The sequence below is a fragment of the Felis catus genome, chromosome A2 (assembly GCF_018350175.1).
Source record: "Felis catus isolate Fca126 chromosome A2, F.catus_Fca126_mat1.0, whole genome shotgun sequence".
Taxonomy (NCBI): Eukaryota; Metazoa; Chordata; class Mammalia; order Carnivora; family Felidae; genus Felis; species Felis catus.
In genome coordinates, this window is record NC_058369.1 from 153,916,880 (window position 1) to 153,941,583 (window position 24,704).

The 24,704-nt window shown below is 45.2% G+C and overlaps 1 protein-coding gene across 3 annotated transcripts in view; it reads right to left on the reverse strand.

The window, feature by feature from the left end:
* The window catches only part of ZC3HAV1 (zinc finger CCCH-type containing, antiviral 1), a 63,231-nt gene extending 42,061 nt beyond the window's left edge, over positions 1-21,170 (reverse strand). For 2 of the 3 annotated variants that reach the window (XM_006929411.5, XM_045052820.1), the window contains exons 1-2: positions 20,110-21,170; positions 2,698-2,833 (exon numbers count right to left, since the gene is read on the reverse strand). In XM_006929411.5, the coding sequence (XP_006929473.2) occupies positions 2,698-2,833; positions 20,110-20,417 (444 nt within the window). In that variant the 5' untranslated portion in view covers positions 20,418-21,170. Of the gene's footprint in view, positions 1-2,697; positions 2,834-3,456; positions 3,595-20,109 lie in introns of those variants that run through there. The other variant, XM_045052821.1, reaches the window with a different exon arrangement.
* Between the last annotated feature and the right edge of the window lie 3,534 nt (positions 21,171-24,704).

The following is a 24,704-nucleotide window of genomic DNA, read 5'->3' on the forward strand; positions in this document are numbered from 1 at the left end:
CCCACACTAGAACACTCCGGTAGGGACTCTCTTGCCCTACCGGCAACACACTCATGCTACCAAGGCGTTTTCGAACACACACTCATGCTACCAAGGCTCTCATCGATTTTCCACTACAGGACCCAGCCCCTCAGACATCTAGTCCAGGAAACAGGGCAGTCTCTCCGTCTGCAATCTCAGCCCTGACGAATGGCGAATGGCAATTAACTTCGTTAGCCGTGAGCCTCCCAGCCCACTAATCATGGGTACTAAATTCTTAAAAGGGAAAGGTGTCCGTGCCTCCTTCTCTGGACTGTGTGATAAACGATGACAAGAGCATTCTTCTAGGAGGACTTTCATAGTGCTTTTGTCAATGGGCTCTTCTGGGATCTCTCAGCAACCGCACCTTCTAGTAGGTTCTTAATTGTTGGCCTCCTCCCTAGAGAATGGAAGAGGTGCCACTGCCCTTATTCTCCAAGGACTTGATATAAAAAGTCCTTGGTGACTTTGGGAGAACTGAAGCAGAGATCAGATCTACTGAGTGACCTTCCCAAACCCCCAACTTTAACACGAGACTAAGGGCGGACCATGAGTCAATGCTCTTCTCAAGCATCCTAACAAGCCTTCGTTCATTGTTCCATCACATGAAAGGAAAAGGGAGGGATGCCCCTGTTCATCAATGGGACCTTTAATGAGGTTGGCGTATAAGGTACTTTCCCCATGCTGGTAGTCTTGGGGGGCTGGGCTGACACGTAGGCCAAAGACCATAGATATCTCAAGACAAGATCTCTAAACCTTGGGCTCCTGGAAACGGAGAGAGAGACAAATCCAAGTATCCAGGTGAAAGAATGCATGTGGCAGGGAGAGAAAATGGGGAATATTTTCCTCCCCTCATCCCGCTCCCCAAACATTTTTATAGAGTGCTTTGCATTCCTATCTTTCTTGAGCTCAGTGGTCAACTCAAAATCACCCCTCTTGTCATAAGCTTTTTCTTCCCTTAGGGAAACACATGAACTTAGAATCCAAAAACGCTTAACCTTCATGGGGCACCTGGGTGGCTCAGTCGTTAAGTGCCTGACTTGGACTCAGGTCATGATGTCAGAGTTTGTGAGTTCGAGCCCCGTGTAGGGCTCTATGCTGACAGCTCAGAGCCTGGAGCCTGCTTCGGATTCTCTGTCTCCCTCTGTCTCTCTTCCCCTCCCCTGCACTCGTATTCTCTCTCTCTCTCTCAAAAATAAATGAACATTAAAAAAAAAAAGTTTAACCTTCCAAAGGACCCTAATAGCTATCTTGTCTTATATAAAAGCACATCTGCATTCTAATCTTGCTTATCTTATCTCCGCCCCTTCCATCCATTCTGCATGGGTCCTTTCATTATTGTTCTGTGCTTCTCTTCCAGCGTGAGGGTAACATCTCTGCTCGAGGACTCTTCTCAGGCCATGTACCATTCTTTAAACACCATCCTCCGATTTTCAAGTCAATATTCCTACATGGATGAGACTGCCATTAACTATCTGCCATTGTCCCTCTCTTTCTTCTGGTAACAGAAGCTTCCAAGTTTTAGATGCACACATGGTTACCTATCCAGAAACTACATTTCCCAGCCTTCCTTTCAGCTAAGTGTGACCATGTGATAAGCTCTGGCCAATAAGATGGGAGCAGATGTGCTGTATACAATGTCCAGGTCGCGTCTTCTAAAAAGGAAACTGCCTTCCACTTATTTCCTCTTTACATCCCTGCTGGTAGGAAAATGGTGACAATAAGAACAGCCTCACTGTACCTGGAGATGGAAGCCACATGTTGAAAGAAAAGAGAGGTTTACCTACTGGCCTGAGTCCCTGAATGACATCGTGGAATCCAGCTGCCCGACCCCTCCACTGGCTACCTGCCTACCTACATCTAGGCAAGACGAAAAATCAGCAAACTTTTTCTGTAAAGGACCAGATGGTAAATGTTTTAGGCTTTGCAAGCCATTTGGTCTCTGTTGCAACTACTCAGCTTACTATTGCGTTAAGAAAGCAGGAATGGACAATATGCAAATGAATGAGTGTGGCTATTTCCAATAAAACTTTATTTATAAAACCAGGTAGCAGGCCATATTTGCCCCATGGGCCATAGTTTGATAACCTTGGATCTAGACTATCAAGTGAGAGAGAAAAAAAATTACATTTTATTTGTGGGGTGCCTGGGTGGCTCGTTCGGTTGAGTGTCCTACATTTGATTTTGGCTCAGGTCATGATCTCACAGTTCTTGCATTCGAGTCCTGCATCGGGCTCTGTGCTGACAGCTCGGAACCTGCTTGGGATTCTCTCTCTCCTTTTCTCTCTGCCCCTCCCCTGCTCTCTCTCTAAATAAATAAGTTTCAAAAATTCTATTTTATCTGGATCAGTGCATTTTGAGGTCTCTGGTACAAAAGTGCTGCCTGTACCCTCAACCAATATAATATACCCTGTCATCTTCCAAAACTTCGATTCAAAGCCCACCTCCTTCCAGGAAGCTGTCTAGATGTAAAGCGTCAACTATTCTTACTACCGCATCTTCAGATCACTTCGCGTAGAAAGGAAATTTCTGGAGTCTTTGGGTCACTCAGCAATAGCCGCCTGTTGACTGCCATCTGTAGAGCCTGGTGGGAACTTTGAGTCATTGTGTTTCAACACATCCATGACACAACACTGCCAATATTCTCTCTGCTGCTGAAACGAAGGAATCATAACTCACCTCCGGCATAAAAAAGGGGTCACTTTGGAGGAGGAGCACTGCTAATTCCTCTTTGTTCAGTCCAGAGAGCTCATGATTTTTCAGGACCTTGAAGTTCTCTTCCGAGAGAACCTCGTGAGAATATTTGCACAGATTCCTGGAAGAAACCGATAATGGTCAGTGTCTCCCCTTCACAGAAGTTAAGAAAAACAGATCATCCAGGGAACTTTCAGTTATCAATGTCCACATCCCTTGGTTAGTAATCCTGCCTAAAGAATACACTTTAAAAATATAAATGGATGGGGCACCTGGGTGGCTCCATCAGTTAAGCTTCAGACTCTTGATTTCGTCTCTCTCTGCCTCTCTCTCCCAAAAATAAATAAACTTTTAAAAAAAAGTCAACGGGAAAAGAGGTTCCATTTCTCAAATATTTTAATGGCACACAATTATTCATCGCTTTATTTCTCATATGCCTTATATACCGATGCATACCTTTATGATTTGTGTGGCTGCAAAGTAATGGAAGAAGCTCTTAGCTGTAGGTGTCAAACAACTCTACAGAAGAAGAGGCAGAAATCCCCTTTACTCTAAGGCACTAATGATCTACGTCCACACCGTCCAAGAGGACACACTCATGATGATGGAACTGTTCTAGAACCTGAGCTTTCCAAATACGGCCACTGAGAACTTGAAACATAGCTAGTGAGACTCAGGAACTAAATTTTCTATTTTACTTTATTTTAATTTAAATTTGAATAGCCACGCGTGACTAGTGCCTACCATGTGGACGGCAGAGACTTAGGTTGCCGGTTTAGAAGTGCAGCGGGAGAGGGGCGCCTGGGTGGCGCAGTCGGTTAAGCGTCCGACTTCAGCCAGGTCACGATCTCGCGGTCCGTGAGTTCGAGCCCCGCGTCGGGCTCTGGGCTGATGGCTCAGAGCCTGGAGCCTGTTTCCGATTCTGTGTCTCCCTCTCTCTCTGCCCCTCCCCCGTTCATGCTCTGTCTCTCTCTGTCCCAAAAATAAATAAACGTTGAAAAAAAAAATTAAAAAAAAAAAAAAAAAAAAGAAGTGCAGCGGGAGAATCAGCGTCACCATCGCCTGGGAGCCTGTCAGAAATTCAGAATTTCTGGCCCCGCCCCAGTTAAAATGAATCAAAATCTGCCTTTCAACAGCATCCCCAAACGACTTAATGACATTAAAGCCCAAGAAGCACTGATCTAGAGCATTGAAAAACCCTGACAGCAATGTTGTTTTCATTAGACAAACATAATTTGACAGTTATCAGTGTCCCCATAACAAACTCATTCCACTTTTAACTTAAATACACTACCAGTAACCGTTGCCAAAGCCCTCAGATTTATGGTATTGATAGTTACTAATATGACGGGAGGTTAATATTTTCTAGTTGGCACAACCATTATCAAATTGTCAGGCGGTTAGGTAATGGCCAGATTTTCACTATAAAAACAGCTACCTGGCTACAATTACCTTTGTACAAATAACCTTCCACCTTCTACGGTATTTTCCTGGGATTTACTCCGTTGGGAGTATTGCCTCAAAAGACACAGTAATTTTCTTGGCAGCTTGTGTTTCCTTTTGATCTACTGCTCTCCCGGAAACCTACCAGCAATCTGTGGCTTTGTCTATTTCCCTGCAAGCACATTAACCAGGAGTTTTATCACTTTTGCTACTTCAGTAGGCATGAAATAGACTTAGGCTTTTAATTTGCACTTTATTAACAAGGCTGAATATTCCCAAATGTTGTCTTGATGCTTATATTTCCTTACTTACTCCTTTCTTTCCTTCCTCCCTGTTTGTTCATCTCCTTTAACTGTTTACCTAGTGGAGAATGGTTACTGACCTACAGATTTATAATTGATCGTTGTATTTTTAAAAATTGATCTTTATCAGCCTTGTTTATTTCAAATAGCTTTGCATTTTTTCCCTTTTTACCAAGAACTTTAAGGTGGTTGTTGCTGAATTGTTTTATGATCAGACCCTTCCAACCTGCCTTTCACAATTTTAATACTTGACTCTTGATTTTAGCTCAGGTCATGAGCTCATGGTTTGTGGGTTCAAGTCCCACATTGGGCTCCTCACTTAGCAAGGAATGTGCTCGGGATTCTCTCTCTCCCTCTCTCTCTGCCCTCACCCTGCTCTCTCTGCCTCTCAAAAATAAATAAACTTAAAAAAAAAAATCTTAAAGAGTAAAAGTCCGGGGTGAGTAGAGCATGCGACTCTTAATCTCAGGGTTCTGAGTATGAATGAGCCCCACATTGGGTGTAGAGATTACTTTAAAAAGTCACTTATTCAAATGCTGCTGTCTGTGTGTAAGGCATTTCTGAAACTCTCTCGAGCTGCCTTCAGATCTAGCTATGGAATCTCCTAAAAAAAAAAAAAAAAAAAAAAAACACAGAAATCACAGAATCAACGACTTGTGTCTGCTACCATCTGAGCTCTTAAAACCCAACCAGCCCTCCCACGCACTTTGCTTCTTCGAGAAGTCCAGCGCAGCTGGTCAGGCTCTGGTGACAGTCTCTATCCTAGCCATTTTCTCAGGCAGGCCCTTCTAGGTCTCTGGCGCCTCTTGATAAAGCTGACATCGGTCGGCTCTCTCAGCTTGTTTGGGGGCTCTATGGTTTCAGATAACTTCTCCCAGCCCTCAGCACCTGGGCTAAGGCCAGCCTAAGCCCTCAGCAACTGGGCTGAGACTTCACCTTATCACTCCTCCCACCCCCATGGGAGGGGGGGAATCTGAACAGAATCTGTGGCTGGGAGGGCCCAGCCTCTAGCCCAGGCAGAAAGCCCCTCCATTACCAGATGAATGTGAGACTCATTAAGTATAAGGCTTCTCATTCTACAGGCCATTCTCATTAACGACCCTCGTGGTAGGGAGCTGAAAATGACCTCGGTTGAAACAAACACCCCACAGCTAGAAGGTTCCGCTGGTCTGTCTCAGAGATACCTGACAACTGTTACTTGAAAAGAATTTAGAATCTTCACTTTCCTCTCAGCTCCAACCCAGATATCCTGAACACCGTGCCAAGACTATGTCACCCTTTGTATGGCTAAATAGGGTCATGGTAGAGGACAGAGCCCCTCTCGTGACAGCGAGAGGCAGCCTTGGTCTAACCTGTCCTAGCTGAGGAGGAGTGGGGCACTTCCAAGGTCCCCAAAGTCAACAGTTCCTCCAAATAACTCAAGACCACCAGGCAGCCCAATGGGTCTGCCTGAAACCCGGAGTCAGTCGGCTTTTCCGAGCTCACCCACGACACTCCTGCCTGAGGAAGAGCCCCAGCCAGCACATGCTGCCCTGGCCGGGTCCTTGCTGTGGCCTGAATGAAGGCTCAGTTTCACTCCTCATTCCTCCCCACCCTCAGGCAAACTGCTCATTCCTCCAGACTCATGACACTCACCTGCCACCCAGCTTCAGTCTGCAACATCTACGTCCAGCCTCTCTGACCTGCAGGCTCCTCCATGGGAGGCCCTACTCCATTTCCCCACATTCCCTAGATGTCTCCCAACTCCTCAGGGGCTTTCTCTTTGCCCTAATTTCAGCATGTTGGGTCAGCCTCAGGGGTGGGGCGGTTCAAGCTCACCTGTTTGGGAGTTAAGCCCAAGAGTACAAAACCCAAGGTTTATTGCACGTTTACTGAGGGACGGCAACTCTGCCTCTGTTATTTAATATAGTCACCACAATAATCCTATGAGGTAGTGGTTTACTTTTTACTTTGGGAGACTGAGGCTGGATAAAATGGGAAATCAAAGGTAACTCCAAAAAAGGAAACCCAATCTAAAAAAACAAAAAAACAAAAAACAAAAAAACAAACCTAATCTGGTAAAAACAAAAACAGATTGAAACTTTTACAAACCCAAAAGGGAAAAAAAAAAAAAGAAAGGAAAGGAAAGGAAAGGAAAGGAAAGGAAAGGAAAGGAAAGGAAAGGAAAGGAAAGGAAAGGAAAGGAAAGGAAAGGAAAGGAAAGGAAAGTCATTCTGGCTTATTTAAACTGCTATTCCCCACTATTAAATGGAAAATCAAGAGTGGAGTAGAAGGACAGAGAATGCACAGAAATCACATTAAGGACATCGCATGTAGCAAGGACACAAGAAACGACAGAAACTATTTCTTACAATTTGCATTGAGGAGACAATTTCAGCCGAGCCGGTTGCAGTTAGAGCCGGAAGGAGGTCATGTTTTAGGTTTCAGGTGGCAGAACCTTCCTTCCCACTTTGTGCTGACCACTCTGCCCCAGCTCCAGGGCCCTAATGTTGACCAGGAGGCTTAAGTGGGGAAAAAGAGTGAAAATCTGCCATGGCTTCCTCGGGTTCTCTAAGCCAGTGGTTCTCAAAGTGAGGTCCCCCCCCCACCCCGACCAGCGTCACTGGAAGGTTGTCAGAAATGCAAATTCTCAGGTCCCATCCCAGACCTACTGGTTGAGTCTCAAACTCTTAGTGTGGGTCAGAGTCATCTAGAAGGTTTGTTAGAGAGGGAGCCTGGGTGGCTTGGTCGGTTAAGCGTCAGACTTCAGCTCAGGTCATGATCTCGTGGTTCGCGAGTTCAAGCCCCATGTCGGGCTCTGTGCTGGGAGCTTTGGAGCCTACTTCAGATTCTCTGTCTCCTTCTCTCTCTGCCCCTCCCTCGCTTACATTCCCTCTCTCTCTCTCTCTCTCAAAAATAAGTAAGTAAACATTAAAAAAAAAATTTAGAAGGTTTGTTAGAACACAGGTTGCTGGGCCCCACCCCGAGGTTGTGCTCCGTAGGTCTGCGCATGTCTAACAAGTGCCCAGGTACTAAAGCCGCTTGCTGCTGCTGGCTGGCTGGGGACACTTGCCAGTAGAGGCTCCAGCTACCTTCTACAAAGGACAGGGGGGCCTGCAGAAGGTGGGGGCATGGCCACAGAGAGTCCCCACCTCCCAGCACAGAGACGAGCTCTCCCACAAACCATTATGAAGTGCTCAGAGGGAAAGCAAGTGTTGGCACAATTCTGCCTGTACTTGGAGCAGATAAACTTCAAACAGCGTGAGTTGGGGTGGGAGATGATAACTTTTTATAAAAAGGGCAAAGATGGCCTTGAAAGAGGCAGAATGGTCTCCGCTTCAGGGATCTCGGGCCAAAGCCTACAAACAAATGACCTTTTTTCACTTTTCCCTTCCAGCCGCAGAACAAAATGTTATTTTAACCCTGGCAATAAATCCTCCCCCGTACCTCAGATGAGGTCTGGGCGGCGGAGTGCCTCTCATCCCTGGCTACGCACAATCATCAACCAGGGAGTGTTCAGAAATACCTAAGCCAAACCCTCAGAGCCTGATTTAATTTGACAGGGGGTGGCAGGTGATTGTACCGTGCAGTCACAACTGAGAATTGTTAGTCGGACTAGTCAGATCAGAATCTAAGGGAGGTTCCTGAATTAGACGGTCACCTCCAAGCTCTGACGCTTAGCGAGCTGGTAAACACAGAACCGGCCCTGGACTCAACAACCAAACCAACGGGAAAAACATACCAACCTAAGGGAGAGTCTTGTTTTTTGACAGTGATGTGTCTCTAAATACCCCTTCCCTTCTCCCACTAGCCCCCCTCAGCTCCCCAACACCATGTGGGGAGGGGCTGATAAAAAACAAAGATATAGTTGATTTGCACAGAAAACAGGAAATAGCTCATCGTGATGTAAACCAGGTGAAAAAGGAACCAGGATGTGTGAAAGATAAAATCTAGAGAACGCTGATCTAAAAAAATAAAATGTCGCCCACCCATAAAAGCCCTAATGAAGTATTATTTCAAAGCCATGAGACTCCTGTTCGCTCTGTTTGTACAGCTGATGTTCAAGGTTAAGTTGCCATGTGACTAGAGGTAGGGATGGCTCAGTGAATCTGGAAGCCCTAGTAAGATGGCGGGGGGAGAATCAGAGCAGACGAATAGAAAGCGCAGGAACAGGATAAGGGACGGTGTGGGGGAAGAGAAAGCATGGAGCTGAAGACAAGAACCGGCTTTAACCACAACGGTACTACCCGGAACACACAAGGTGCAAAGAAGAGAAGGTCGACTGACTGCTGCCACAGGGTGAGCTCAAGGCGTACCAGCTGCAGGCCTCGGCCTGGGGACAGGAATGCACCTGGTTGGCTGCAAGACTCTGGGCAGCGGAGGGTGATAGGAGGATGGGGGCCCACAGAGGATGGGAGGGGTTGGGGGGGGGGTGCTGAGGATCTGGGTGTAGTCTATTGTACCAAGGGTGAGGCACCCCCAAATCGTCTCTCTGTTATTGCAGACAATGCCCCAGACTCCAGCACCCTTAGTACCGCCCATTAGAATCACCTAGGGACTTCTAAAAAATGCCAGTGCCCAAGCCATACTCCATACCAATTAAATCAGAATGTGCGGGGGTAGGAGCAGGGCATCTGTATTTTTTTTTGAGACAGAGGGTGCAAGTGAATGAGGGGCAGAGAGGGAGAGAGGGAGGGAGAGAAGGAGGGAGAAAGAGAGAGAGAGAGAGAGAGAGAGAGAGAGAGAGAGAGAGGCAGGGCTCACCTGAAGTGGGACTCGAGCTCACGGAACAGTGAGATCATGACCTGAGCCGAAGTCAGATGCTTCACGACTCAGCCACCCAGGTGCCCTGGGCATCAGTATTTTTTTTAAAGATTCCTCAAGTGATTCCAATGTACTGCAAAGGTTGAGACCCATCACCCTAAGTCCACATCAGGGCTGAGAAAAAGCATAGGAAGGGTAAAGCGTTGAGAGGTGGTGGTGGTGTCACCAGAATGTTCACAATTAGAGAAATGGACACTTAACCCACTGAGCCACCCATGTGCCCCTCACTTTTTTATCTTTTAAAAGAACTTTAAAATCAACTTTATTGAGGTGTGACTCCTCACCTCACACATACCCCTCCTCTCCTCACACATACCCCTTCTCCTTCTTCCCCTGCCATACTTCCCAACATAAAACCCTTTGGAAATTAAGACGAATGTTAAACTAGAGGGAAAAAGTAATAAACTATTTAACGGTGGTTTGAGGGTTCCTTTTGCGAGAGAGGAAGGGGCAGAAGCCTCTAGAATAGCCTACTCTTTGCCACACAAAGCATGTGCTCCATAAATATATGCTGATGGAGGGGGCAAGAATGCCCCAGGCTTCCTGTAGGTCTTGTGGTTCTATCACAGAAAAGTAACAGATGGGTCGCCCTAACCCCGGAGAAAAGCAATACTTTTTTCAACTTGTGTTCAGCCTGCGCTAAAGAATCCATCTCATTTCTCTTTTATGCCCTCAAATGCCGAAGCCACATGAAACCTCGTTTTTGCAATCTACCAGGAAGCAGATCGGTGCTGTTTCTGAAAGTGTGGTTCACGGACCCCTGCAAAACAATCTGTAGGGTGATGGGGAAAATGCAGATCCCCGGGCCCAGCCCACCCCTCTGAACCAGAATGTCTGATGTGTGACAGGGAAGTCTGCATTTTCGTAAGCCCTCCCCAAGTGACTCAGATACATATCAAAGTCTGAGAAGTACTGCTCCAAAGCTGGGTACCTACTATACTCCAGGGGCTACCCAAGGCTGATAAACTCAGGGTACAGGAAAAAATGTTACAACTCTTTACATGTATTTCTTACCTAAAAAAGTAAAAAAAAAAAAAAAAATGCCTAGGCTATAAGATGTGAAGGAGTAGGGGAAGATGGACCAGTTAACTCAGAAGGTGCACAAGATAGCCTTAGGCCTAACAGAAATTTTCTACACCTTGATCCTGGCGAGGGTTGCATGGGTATATATCCGTTTATCAAGACTCCGCACCCTGGATACTTTTTTTTTTAATGTTTTCATTTATTTTGGGGAGAGAGAGACAGAGCACGAGCAGGGGAGGGACAGAGAGAGACAGAGAGAGAGAGAGAGAGAGAGAGAGAAAGACAGATTGGGAGACACAGAATCCGAAGCAGGTTCCAGGCTCCAAGCTGTCAGCACAGAGCCCGACGCGGGGTTCATGAAACTCAAACTCACCAACCGTGAGATCATGACCTGAGCGGGAAGTCGGATGCTCAACCGACTGAGCCACCCAGGCGCCGTGCAACCTGGATACTTTAAATGGGTGCATTTTACTGTATGTGAATCACACCTCAATAAAGTTGATTTTAAAGTTCTTTTAAAAGATAAAAAAGTGAGGGGCACATGGGTGGCTCGGTGGGTTAAGTGTCCGTTTCTTGATTTCCGCTCAGGTCATGATCTCATATTTTGTGAGATCAAGCCCTGCACGGGGCTCCGTGCTGACAGGGCAGGGCCTCTTGGGATTCTCTCTCTCACTCTCTCTGCCCCGCCCACCCTCCAAAAAAATATTTTTTTAAAAAGATATAAAAGCGAGTAAATATTTAATATACAAACTACGAAGTTACACGTTAGTTATGTGATTTTTTAAGTAAATATATTTATAATAGGAGTCCATGCTCAAAATGTTCTCTATTGACAGGAGTCAGGAATCCTGACATTTTGTTTGGAAATTACTCCCCTAGGTGACTTGTTAACCTGATGCTCAGAGTTGGTCTGAAATGGATGAAAATCTTTCTGAAGTGTGGCAGAGCCCAAAGGACAGTGAAACGGGTCTCCATTCTCTCCTCGAAACCTGAGTCCAGCTCCTCTGTTCCCGCTTGTTTGAAATGATTTCTCCCTGGGCCTGAAATCCTAGGTCCTTCTGGATTCCTTCACTCCTTTTCCACCCCCACCCTGGAGCCTTGCCAATTGCACAGTAGCCTTTAGGTAGAGATCAGAGATACCCGTAAATATGGTCAGGACCAGTAAGCAAATGAGAACCCTTTTATGGGAGGAAAACAAATCTGTATTTAGTTTCACCATTTAATGCTGCTATCTCTATACTATGTAAAAAGTAGAAAATCTATTGTTATCAGATGCTTCTCTGTCACTTATTCAACATTCTACCAAGATTCATAGGGCCACTTATAATGTCGTTATGTTTCTTAGCTGAATTTCTGCAGAAACCTGCAGAAATCGAAAGTCAGATTCGGCCAAATGAAAATAAACATGAAACAAATGTGAAAAGAGGATACAAATTCCCAAATGATTCCTACGGGCCCCACACCCCTCTGGGCCCTGATGTCACAGAAAACAGCAGTCTCTATGGCCATCAGCCTAACTGCGAGACTCCACGGACTGAGGACAACTGGCAACAGAAGGAACTTCCAGAAAGACTCCTCGGTAAATACGCCACACATATGACAGGTAACATGCAAAAGTAAAAGGCAAACCTTTGAAACAAACATTGTGCTAAGTGAAAGAAGCCAGACACAGTGGGACAAATACCGTAGGATTCCATTTGTAAGAAATATCCAGAAAAGGCAAATCCACAGAGACAGATTAGAGGTTGCCGGGGGCCGGGGAGAGGGGAAGACAGGGTGACTACAGATGGGTATAGGGTTCCTGTTTGGGGTGAGGAAAATGTTCTGGAACTAGATAGCCGTAATGGGTGTACAACATCATGAATGTACTTATTGCCACTGAACTCTACGCTTTTTTTTCCCCCAGTTTGAAGGTCATTCTTTTTTTTTTATTTTAATTCTGGCATAGTTAATACACAGCGTTATATTCGTTCCAGGTGGATGTTATAGTGGTTCAGCGATTGTAACATTACTCAGTGCTCATCAAGGTAAGTGTGAACTGTAACACTTGAAAATGGTAAAAAAAAAAATAAATAAAGACCATTACAAGCAAAAAATAAGACCAATAAAATGCAAAAGAAAAATGAAAGATGGAAATAAGAAGCAACTGCTAAGAATTAGGCGCCAAGTAAGGGAAACGTAAATTTGAGCATTAGGTCTCAGAGCGGCTGGAGACCCAGAAATATGTCATGAGTTAAAACCACGATGAGGTAAGATTTCACATTACTTGTATTGGCACAAATTTTAAAAGGCTGACGATGTCTCCTCCAGCCAGGCTTGCAGGTTTTTGAAGGCCACAGCCTGCAGCCGCCTCCTTTGCCTGGCAAAGCAATAAAAGCTGTTGTACCTCTTTATCTGTTCCCCGCCCCGCAAAAAAAGGCCGATGATTGTCAAACGGCGAGGATATGAAGCAAGGGAATGCTCATATTCTCCCAGTGGTAGTAAAACCTTGTATACACACTCGGAAGACAAGTTGGTACCATCTCATAAAACTAAAGATAAACGTGGAAGTTCTACTACTAGACATCTAGGGAACTCTTGGTACACACGGAGAGACATCCCATAAAATTCAACGCATCAGGGTTTGTAACAGCAAAAAATTAAAAAACAATCTATATTTTGATAATGAGAAAACATTGACATATAAATGCACACATTTCCTACAAAAGAAAGCTCTGCATTTGAAAGAGCTAAAGCAGGGGACTCGGAGCAAAATGGAGGTCCGTGCAGCAAGTGCCCAAAATGTTGAAAAGTAAACCATCAAGCTCCGAAGTGGTTCAATAAAACACGTTCCATCTTCCTGTCTCAGTAACATACTTTCATAATGAGCTGGAAAGCCAAGTTCGAACGGAGAATTCTCAGACTCCACCAAGTTCTCTGGTGGATATAGAAGGATATAGAAGAATGGATATAGAAGGGATATATAGGATATAGAGAGAATAGGATAGAGGAGGATGAAGAAAGTCGGCCCTGGCTTGCAACTCTGGCCTACCACTTCTCTCTTCTCACCCCGGCTGTGTCCCACACTGCTGGAGCCATCATACGGAGGCAACAGACATGCCAGCCGCATGCAGGAAGACCTGGGGAAGAAGCCATCCAGGCTGTGGCAGTGGGTTCGGGAATTCCAGGGTCCCAGAAACCCAGAGCACGGTCCAGAATGAAAGTGGGGACTAGAGGTTCTAGATGGCCTCATGGACTCCTCAAAGAGTGAGTAGGGACACAACTAAAAGAGGGCCAGAACTAGGGTTGTGAAGCAGAGGCCCCAGGGCAGAAGTCCATCTTGTCCAGGTCTCCAGACGGTACAGAAACGTAAACAGGGCTCTGTCCCTTAGGGGTGAGTCTCAGAATCATCATGTTGTGCACACAAAAGCAAATTAAATCCAGTATTTGCACACCTAGTATTGATATCATTTATAGGCTTGAAACCAGGCAAAACGATACGAAATATTGCTTAGAAAGACACACTAGAGGCGCCTGGGTGGCTCAGTCGGCTGAGTGTCCGACTCTTCATTTCAGCTCTGCTCATCATCTCACGGTTGTGGGATCGAGCCCCACATTGGGCTCCACGCTGAGCATGGAGCCTACTTGAGAATCAATCTCTCTCTCTCTCTCTCTCTCTCTCCCTCTGCCCCTCTCCCCTACTCGCTCTCACTCTCTCTCTCTAAAATAAGTTTTTAATTCAAAAAAAGAAATGCACACATATATTTAAAAAACAGTAAATGTATGGAAAAAATAAACATCAAACGCAGACCTGTATCAGTATGATTGCAAATTGGTACAGCCACTACAGAAAGTACAGAGATTCCTCAAAAAGCTAAAAACTGAACTACCGTAGAATCAGCAATCCCACTTCTCGATATATATCCCCCAAAAAATGAAATCAGTATCTCAAAGAGATACCGGCACTGCCATGTTCAGTGTAGCATTATTCACAGTAGCCAAGATATGGAAACAACTTAAATGTCCATCAACCAATGAATGGATAAAGAAAATTTGGCACACGGATGCAGACACAGATATACAGATATGCCAAGGAATATGCATGATTCAAAAGAAGGAAATCCCACATGGATAAACCTAAAAGACAGTATGCTAAGTGAAATAAGCCAAACACAAATAACTGTATGATCTCTTATACGTAGAATCTGAAAAGTCACACACACACAAGGTCAAATGGTGGTTGCCAGGGACTGGAGTGGGGAGTGGGGTTGGTAAGGGGATCCCGGTCAAAGAATACAAATTTTCAGTTATAAGATGAACAAATTCTGGAGCTCTAAGGGACACCATGGTGCCTGTAGATAACAATAATGTATTCTCAAAATTTGCTAAGAAAGTTGATCAGAAGTGTTTTCATCATCAAAAAAAAAAGAGGGAAAATTGATGAAGAGATAAATAGGTTAATTAGCTTGACTGAGGGGAATTATTTCATAATGTATGCATATATCAAAATATCACATGGTGGGGTGCCTAGCTAGCTCGGACTCGATCTTGGGGTCAGGAGTTCAAGCCTCACTTGGGTATACAAATTACTTAAAAAAAAAACAAAAACAAAAACAAAATACCACATTGTAATACCTTAAATATAAACAATGTTTATTAGTTCATGCTACCTCCATAAAGCTGAGGAGGAAAATAGAACAGTTTATTTATCTCTAGTTATCACGTATAAGATGAGGGAGATGATCAAGAAAGAGAATTCGGGGGGAGGGATAACAGCAGTATTGTATTTCTGAAGTTGATTCATGGTACACAGGTAACTCATTGTATGCTTTATATATTTTCGTAAGACTCAAATACCACATAATAAAAACTTCAGAGAGAAAATTACTTTAAAAGTAAACAATTTATGCCCTTTTAATTGGCATATATGTAAAAAGTCTGATAATACGAAGTGCCAGCTGGCCATAAGATGGGGACACTGGGACTCTCAAACATGAAAATATTTGTCAGAATCTAGAAAAGTGGAAACTGCAACCATTCAACACTCAACGCAGCAATTCCACTTCGTAATGACCCACTCTGGAAAAGCACCAGAGACATGTATATTCTTGACAGCATGGTTTGTTATAGCAAAAAAAAAAAAAATTGGAAATATCCCAGATGCCCATTATTGGAGCAGCAGGCACTGAACTGTGCTATAAATCATATGAAATACTATATAGCTGTTAAAATGAATAAATTGGATCCTTATGTATCAACATGAATAGATCCCTAAAAAGTAACACAGAGTAAAAATTCTGAATACATAAAACATGGGGCGCTGGGCTAACTCAGTCAACCTATCTTGGAGTTGTAAGTTCGAGCCCTATGTTGGGTATAGAGATTACTTAAAAATAAAATCTTTAGGGGCACCTGGGTGGCTCAGTTGGTTAAGTGTCTGACTTCAGCTCAGGTCATGATCTCATGGCCCGTGAGTTGGAGCCCCCATCAGGCTTTGTGCTGACAGCCCAGAGCCTGGAGCCTGCTTCAAATTCTTGTGTCTCCCTCTCTCTCTCTGCCCCTCCCCCGCTCACGCTCTGTCTCTCTCCTACAAAAATAAACATTAAAAAAATTTAATAAATAAAATAAAATCTTAAAAAAATACAAAACAATACTACATTTTGTGCATATATATATATATATATATACACACACACACATACACACACAAATGTATGTGGGAGGAAATTATAAAAGCATGGGGGGGCAGAACACACATCATAATCTTAACTGATGTTTCTTCTGAAGACTGGAGGGAATGAGACTAGGAAATAGAAAGTAGTTTTAGGCTTGTTATGGTTTTTATTTTCCTTTAAAAGATAAGCAAAAATGAAAAAACGTAAATATTTATCCTGAGAGATGAGTTGTAATCTTATATAGTACTTTCTTTTATAGAACTTTTGTTATATTACATGTTGAGAGTATATACATACTCTGATGCTCGTCACATTATTCTTTGCAATTTGGGCGGGTTTTTTTTCAATTTATTAAATAGTCAATTAAACCTCTTCCCATCTACCCACCCCACCCAAAGTTACAATTAACCAAACGGGAAAGGCATACAAACAGGAAAAGAGCCCAGAGGAAACACCCACATTGGCAAAAAACCGCAAAGCTAGTTGAAAACGCTCAGGCAGCCCGCTTTACACAGTTAAACAGTCATGTTTGAAAAACAAAAAACAAAAAAACTTGAATTAATGAAAGGTCGTACTTCACACAGCTACTTCACAACACAAGTGGCTAGTTAAGAAACCGTGCAGTGATCTGGATTCCACAGTAACTGCCAGCTACCTGCTATGTGACCTTCGGTAAATTTCTGAAGAGGTCTGGGCCTGAGTTTCTTTATATTAAGATGGGATTTATAACACCTATCTCGAGAGCTATAGTAAAGACTCTCTTGGATACCATCTCTAAAGTGCTTATCATAATGCTTGATAGCTATTTGTTCAATGAATGGTAGTTATTGTTTGCGACAGACCTGGGATTAGAACTCCACGTGTGGGCATGTATTTCAGTAAAGCAAAATAGAAATATCTAAACTGATGCACCAAAACAAATAAATACCCAACAGTGAAGCAAGCCCTTGTTGACTAACATGTACTGCTAAAAGCAATATAAGAGAAAGACTAGAACTGCAAGATAGATAGGAGAAATCCTATCCATGAATATAAAAGAATTTTTATATAAGGAAATATAAAGGAAATTTACTAAGTCCAGCAAATTGCAAACTGCCCTCAGGCAGAGAAAGGTAATGGTTAAGTTCAATATGAGTATCAATTGGTCAACAGATCCCATTAACCTGTAATCCACAAGGAAAGTCCTTTAGACTTCCACATGTCAAGTTTTAGATAGATAATTTTATGAATTTTCTAAGAAAGGGGAATAGCTTTAAAACATACTTGGGGAAAAAACATATTTTCGAGGTTTTGAGTCAAAAAAAAAAAAAAATACTCCCAAGAGCCCTATTATGAAGACACAATGCACTTTAATGGATTAAAAATTTGTAATTCTCCTATTCAAAAGTGATGAAAAAGGAAATAAAAAATACAACTAGACCAATAAATGCAGTAAGTAAAAATTCATCACTTCACTAATAAGTTTAAACTTATGGTTTAAAATGGTTTTGATGTTTCAAACCACACACACACACACACACACACACACACACACACACACACCCCACACAAATACCAGAATAATATTCATAAAACAAAAAACTAAAGTTCCTTAAAAAAAATACTAAAGTTTTTAAACATATTGTGTGTAAGAAATTGAAAGTTTCTATGGGGCGCCTGGGTGGCTCAGTCGGTTAAGCGTCCGACTTCGGCTCAGATGACGATCTCACAGTTGGTGACTTCGAGCCCCCCCAACGGGCTCTGTGCTGACCGCTCAGAGCCTGGAGCCTGTTTCAGATTCTGTGTCTCCCTCTCTCCCTGACCCTCCTCTGTTCATGCTCTGTCTCACTGTCTCAAAAATAAATAAACGTTAAAAAAAAAATTGAAAGTTTCTAAACATACTGGATATGCAATATTTTTAAACAATTATGGATTATGTCTTCTTGGGTTTTTTCCTGAAGATTCAAGTCCTATTATAAGATAATCAGGGAAATTTGAATGCCAACTGGATATTAAAGTATATTAAAATTGTAACTGTAAAAAATTATAATTGTTGTACTGAGGTTATGTGAATAAAATAGAGTCCTTACCCTTTAGAGATACTAAAGAATTTACAAAACACATAACCCGTTGGAGCCGGGGACAGGGATGGAGAGGGGGAAATAAATGAAATAAGATTGGCCATATTGTGAAGGCTGCTGAATTGAAATGATGGGCACATGGCAGTTCATTATGCTCTTTTCTCTAGTATATTTTGAAAATATCCAGAGTAAACAATTAAAAGAGAAATATGTATTTAAAACTAAAAGCCAGGGGCGCCTGGGTGGCTCAGTCGGTTAAGCGGCCGACTTCGGCTCAGGTCACAATCTCGCGGTCCGTGAGTTCGAGCCCCGCTTCGGGCTCTGTGCTGACAGCTTGGAGCCTGGAGCCTGTTTCGGATTCTGTGTCTCCCTCTCTCTCTGCCCCTCCCCTGTTCATGCTCTGTCTCTCTCTGTCTCAAAAATAAATAAACGTTAAAAAAAATTTTAAAAAAAAAAACCTAAAAGCCAATGCTAATTGAAGAATTTTTAGTAACAAAACAGGAAAGAACCAAAAATAAAATAAAATAAAAAGGTAACGAGGCCTTACAACTCCTTGTTATTCAGTATAGTGCTAGAACATTCTATCCCTTTCTATCTTCTACCCTCCACTCTCCTTTCCTCCTCCCAGATTTCCTGGGTTACTGTGACTTAGGAGGACTCCCTCTACACTCATTCATGATGTACCTCCAACTGAGAAACATACTTTCAAATTGGTGCCTCACAACATATTCAATAATCCTTTTTTTAATAACGGAGCACATTCAGCACTTTTTAAAATTGTTTACCATTTTGTCCTAAACAAACTTTAAAAGAAAAAAAACTATCTCATTTACCTCATCCATTTAAAACACCTGTATTTCGTATGCTTTTACTACACATGTATTGGGGGTTAGTAATCTAAAATTTTTTCCTAAAAATCACAAGATCAAAAGATTGATGGCCACCATTTTGCACACCAAGACATCACTTAAAAGTTTTTAAGAAGGAGCCAAGGGTGAAAAGTACTACTACATCAAGAAAAATTGAGCAGAAGTGCACAGGGAGACAAAACACCGGGAGAAAGACTATGGTCGGAGACCATCGTTCACTAATTGAACACAAGTTCAACCAGAAGTGGGATGGGACGGAACTGGGCAGGAAGGGGACAGGAGCCCTCAAGAGAAAGGCTTGGTGATTAAGGTATTGAGAAAGGTGAAGAGGGAGTTGGCCTGGAGGAGAGAAGAGGAGAGCGACTGATTGGCAGCATATTCAGGTACTGATGAGAGGAAGAACCCAGATGAAGCAGGAAGGCAGGGTCAGCCCGGGTACAAATGGAAGCCATCTTTGGATATGTGACAGCTGAACCCTAGGGAGTGAGCTCTCTTAGGGAGACACTGGGAAGACAGGTCAAAAGGCTTAACCCAAATTCGGGGCACACTAGATTTAGGAGGCCAAAAAAACGAACAAGGGGAAACCCAGAAGCAGCTGCCTGAGGGAAAAGCCGCACTATTTCAAAGTGGTCCCAAGAATGGGCGGTCACCAGTTTGGGCCACCAGGGAGACGTTGGGGCAGGAGCACTGGGAGAGGACACTGCAACATCGAGGAACCTTGAGGAGGCCCTTTCAGGGCAGGCGGTGCGTACTAGCTTCGGAGATCAGAAAATTGATAATGAGAGGCGCGGAGGCGGCAAGGAATGGACGCCCAAGCGAAAGGGCCAGCTCGCTGCGGTGGAGACGGATCCCGCTGCGGAGGGTACAACACGCCTAGAAAGGAAGACAGTGCCGAGGGAAAGACTCAAGATTCCAGACAGTGGGGGCGTTTTCCTTCGTTCTCAAACCTGCCTTCAAAAGTTCTAGACCCAGGCTCGCCCCAAAATACTGTATCCCCGCAGTCTTCCCCGGAGCGATATCGGGTTGGCCAAATTCCAGAGAAGATCTGGAGGCGCTGGACGGAGGGGAACCGCCACCAGCAGAAGCACGGGCGGGGCAGGGGCTCTCCCAGGGGAGCAGAGAGGCGGGACGCGGGAGGCAGAGGCGGTCGGGTACGACGTCCGCGCCCGTCGCGGAGCAGCGGGGCCCCGACGGTGCTCCCAGACCCGGGCCTGGGGAAGCCGCCCCTTCTCCGTGCACTCACCTCTCCGACTGCGAATAGCGGCATCGGCCCAGCAGGTTGAGTTTGCAGAGGTGCAGGTCTTCGCACGGTCTCTGGCAGTACTTGCGACGGCAGACCCGGGCTCGGGTCGTGGCCACCACGAAGCCGGTGACCCTGGCCCTGTCGCCGGTCTCCAGCAACACGAATCGGTCGGGCCCAGCCGCCTCCAGCACTTCGCGGAGCTGCGCCTCGGTGAGCGCGATCTTTTCGAGCAGCGCGTCCAGGGCCATGCGGCCCCCGTGGGCGCACAGGATTTTGGTGATGAAGCAGCACACCTCCGGGTCCGCCATGGCGCGCTGCGCTGGCCGGCCGCGGCGCGGGACGCTGCTCCGGGGAGAATCGAAACTTATAGGAGCCCCGGGGGCGGGGGCGGGAGCGGGCGGTGCTGCGCTGGGCGCGCCCGGGACCAGCGAGCGCGCGCTCCTCGCCGCCGTTAGCTGAGCCCAGCGGTTTCGTTTTCCCGCTCGGCCCTGGGTCGGGAGGCCGGAACTCGCCGACCCGATCCCCTTGCCGGACTGAAAGTGAACCGCGACGGCAGCCGAAGGGAAAGAAAGCGAACGGCGCGTGCGGGTCTGCCGGCGACTTCCGCAACCGCCGGACCCCTTCGCTGGGTTCTTGGCTCCGCCAGGGTGACGTTCCCCAGCTGGGCACAGCGAGGCTTCTTCCGAAAGAATTGAAACTAAAAATGATCTGGGGCCCCGGTGGAGTTTTTTATAAGCCAGCCCGTGTGGCGAATGACGCGAGTCTTAGGAGCCCCCTGGAGGAGTTCTCTGTTCTCCGCCCCACCCATTCCGGGAAAAGAACCGACCCTAGCGAGCGCTCGCCCGAAGCTGGGTGCCCGGCCTCCGCTCTTGGTGAATCTTCTCAACAACTCCAAGGATTAGATGCTATTATCCTAATTCTGTACTTCAGGAAGTAAGTAACTGGAGTAGACACAACCATTAAGCTGGAACCTGGATGTACCCGAGGTTCTCCAGATCTGGCCCCACGCCCCAGATCGTGGTCCACCTGGCCAGGACCGATGTGCACTTTCTCCCCCAACACCATGCCCTCTTAAAGAGCAACGATTATTGCTCTCGCTCTTTTTCGTCTTCGCAAGAGCTTTTTGGAGAAACCCCCCCTTCTTGCCACTGTTTTGCCTGCCTGTGATCGGTAACTGGGGTGTCCCAGGTACCACTTAATTCTCAAGGGCAAGTGGTCACAGAGAGGCATGCTTAGACATATCCCGAAATTTCAGATGGGTTCCTCTCTTTGTGCGTTTGGACAAGGCCTTATCCCTTGTGGAGACCCTCTTGGACCCCCAGAGTCGGTATAAAGATTGTCTTAAAGTGAAAACATTCGGGTTACAGAAGATGCAGAAGGAATTTTTGCCTGAAATTCTCAATCTCAAAGCAGAGCCTCCTTCAGATACAGCTGCCATTTAACCCCCTTCCAAGGGAGCTTCCTGCTAATTCAGCCGCCCAGGGAAGACAGACTGCCCATCCATTAGCATCAGAAAGCCCAATAGAACCTTCCTTATTCTCCCATGGAAGCTCTAAATAAACTCTTTTGTTAAATTGAGATAGATAAACTTCAGCTATTCCAGGACTTTTCCATTACTGGGAGCTCCCCCCACCTCCCAATGTGAAAATAAACCTTGTCTTTTCCCCTGTTAATCTGTCTATTGTCAGTTAATTTGCAGACCCCCAACCACCATATCCAACCCTATCCAAGTTGGAAGAAGAAAAAGGTTTTCCTTCCAACACTACCAAGTTAAAAAAAAAAAAGGGGGGGGGTCATTGATCAGATAGGAAATAAACCTTTTTAAAAAAATTTATAGAATTCATGGGCACCTGGGTGGCTCAGTCGGTGAAGCATCCGACTTCGGCTCAGGTCATGATCTCCCAGTTTGTGAGTTTGAGCCCTGTGTCGGGCTTTGCTGACAGCCCTGGATTTGCCCAAAGCCCTGCTTTGGATTCTGTCTCCCTCTCTCTCTGCCCTTCCCCCACTCACACTCTTTCTTCTTCTTTTAAAACTTGTGTGTATGTATGTATGTAATCTCTACAACCAAGCTGGGGATAGACCTCATGACCCGAGATCAAAATCACATGCTCCTCGAGCCAGGTAGGCACCCCCATTTTGAAGAATTTCTTAAGTTTACAACTGAATCCTATAAATTAAAAAAAAAAATTTTTTTTTTAATATTTATTTTTGAGAGAGAGGGGCATTCTTCAAATGATCAACAGAAATTCTCAGTTTGGTAATTCATGGTGGATGAACTGTGTCTCTCAGGAATAGAGTTCTTTGGCATAAAAGCCAGCCAAACATGGGGCCCACACAGGATCATCTGGCTTGTTCCCTCTAGCTATCACTTCCATAATTGTCTTCGATCCACTTGGCCTTATTTGTGTTCTAACAGGTTCCCAGGACAGGGTTTTCACTGTCAGATTCAACATAGCATTTTCCATGTGACCCTTACATTAGTTAGTCGCTCTGAATATGCAAAAGTTAAAAAACTAAAAACTAAAAACTGGTCCCTGCCTCCAAGAAGCTTGTATTTGAGAAGACATGAAAAAAAAAACATAAAGGAATCGGTGGCTAAATGCTGTGATGGGTCTATAGGAGAATGGAGGAGGAAGAGTACAGTCTGGCTAAAATGTTGGGAATAGAGGTCTAAAATTCTCAATTCAAATCCATGAAAAACAATTATAAGGGAAAGTGGGAAGGGAAGAGGCAGACATTTGGGGAAATTTTGAAATTCCTGCTGTCACAGGTTGCATTCCCCTGATAAGAAGGAGTTGAGATGTTCAGACGATTTCCTGGGGTGTAACACTGGAGAAAGTCAAGGGAAGACGTAGACTAGGGCTATGGCAGCTGTCAGACAACGATACGGATCTGACAAAGTTTGCCAGCCCGATGGGGAGCAGGAGTGAAATGTTGCAGGATTTTGTTTTACCTCAATACCCGGGAATCACTGTCTCGCAGCTTCAGAGAATGAAGAGATGGACACAAATGAGCAGCCAGCAAAAGTTTATTAGAGTATCAGATAAGACAGTAAGAAGAGTGTGAAAGCTCTCTTTGCACAGAGGAGACATTCGAAAGTGAATGCCCAGGACTGTAGGCAAGGGTCCTTGTTTTATAAGGTTCTGGTCGCCCCCCTCCCTTTCCCTCCCCTCTTGTGTCTTCTCAGGTTTTACCCTTACTGGCTTGACAACTCTAGGTGCTGGGTTGTCCGTTCCTGATTGGCTCGTTTCCATTGTATGAGGGGTGGCCTATGGCCATATCATTCCTTGTGGGTCATACCTCTTTGGTCTACTTATTTTTAGTCAGGTCTTTTTGTCAAATTCCTGAGGGAAACCCCAGGGAGGGTAGTAGGTGTGGTATCTGTTACATTCTTAAGAAGAACCTTATGCCCAGAGGGGTTTGCTGTGGTCAGACACTCCCAACATTGTTCCAAAATATGTGTCCCCCCCCCCCCGCCCCGCCCAGGAAACTCAGGCCCTAATTTTTCCCTCTCTGCCTATTTTATCCTATTTTTCCCTATCATGCTAACATTGGGCAGAAAAGCCCAAGCCCTTGTACCGCCGCCCTGCTCAGTTGTGGCCAAGGGCCACTGGACAAGAACATGACTCGGGCTCAAACACTGGAGCAGATCCCGAAGGAGCTAAAGCTGGAGGCTGTCAGCTCCACACATCTTCTAGCTGTTGGGCAGCAAGCCCTGCCTTGAAGGGGGTCTGACTGACACACTCTTGTCCACTACAGTCACCCTGTGTGCCACATGGATCTATTTGTCCATCTGTATTCAGGGGACGGCTCCTTCAGGGCTTCGTGGGCCACTCTTCTTCCTGTAAGGAAACTTAGAAGAGGAAAACTAATGGAATGAACTCTAGCCCCTGCCACTGCAGTGGGTTGCAAGGCCACAACTAGCCCTAAGCATAGCCCTCCACCAAAGGGACCCCAGGGTGGTTCAGTACCTTAACTGTCCCACTCTTGATTTTGGCTCAGTTCATGATCTCACGATTCTTGAGTTTGAGCTCCATGTCGGGCCCCGCATCCAGCTCCACACAGACAGCATGGAGCCTGTTTGGGATTGTCTCTCTCTCTCTCTCTCTCTCTCTCTCTCTCCCTCTCTGCCTCTCCCCCGTTCAAACGTGTGTATGTGTGTGTGCGTGCGCGCTCTCTCTTTCTTAAAAAAACAAACATAAAAAAAATTTATTTGAGCATCTCAAATCTCCCACTGCAGAGATTTCCCTTCACCACTGCTTTTCAAGACTATAGCCACCCTCCATTTTCAGCTTGTACTGCATACTGGGATGACTCATTCACAACCCCAACTTGGGCTTTTTCCTTCCTCCTTTAGCTGGTTATTGTGGGGCCCCCTCATATGGTCCTAGGAGTAAGCTAGGGCTGGGACGCCAATGTAACCTAATGAATGACATGGAGATGTGGGCTGTGTATTCATGCAGCTTGTCTGTACCTTCTGGTCTTGGTTGCGCTCCATATCAGATGGACCGGTTTCATCTTAGGATGGCTTTAAAATTTTTTTTTTTTAACGTTTTATTTATTTTTGAGACAGGGAGAGACAGAGCATGAACAGG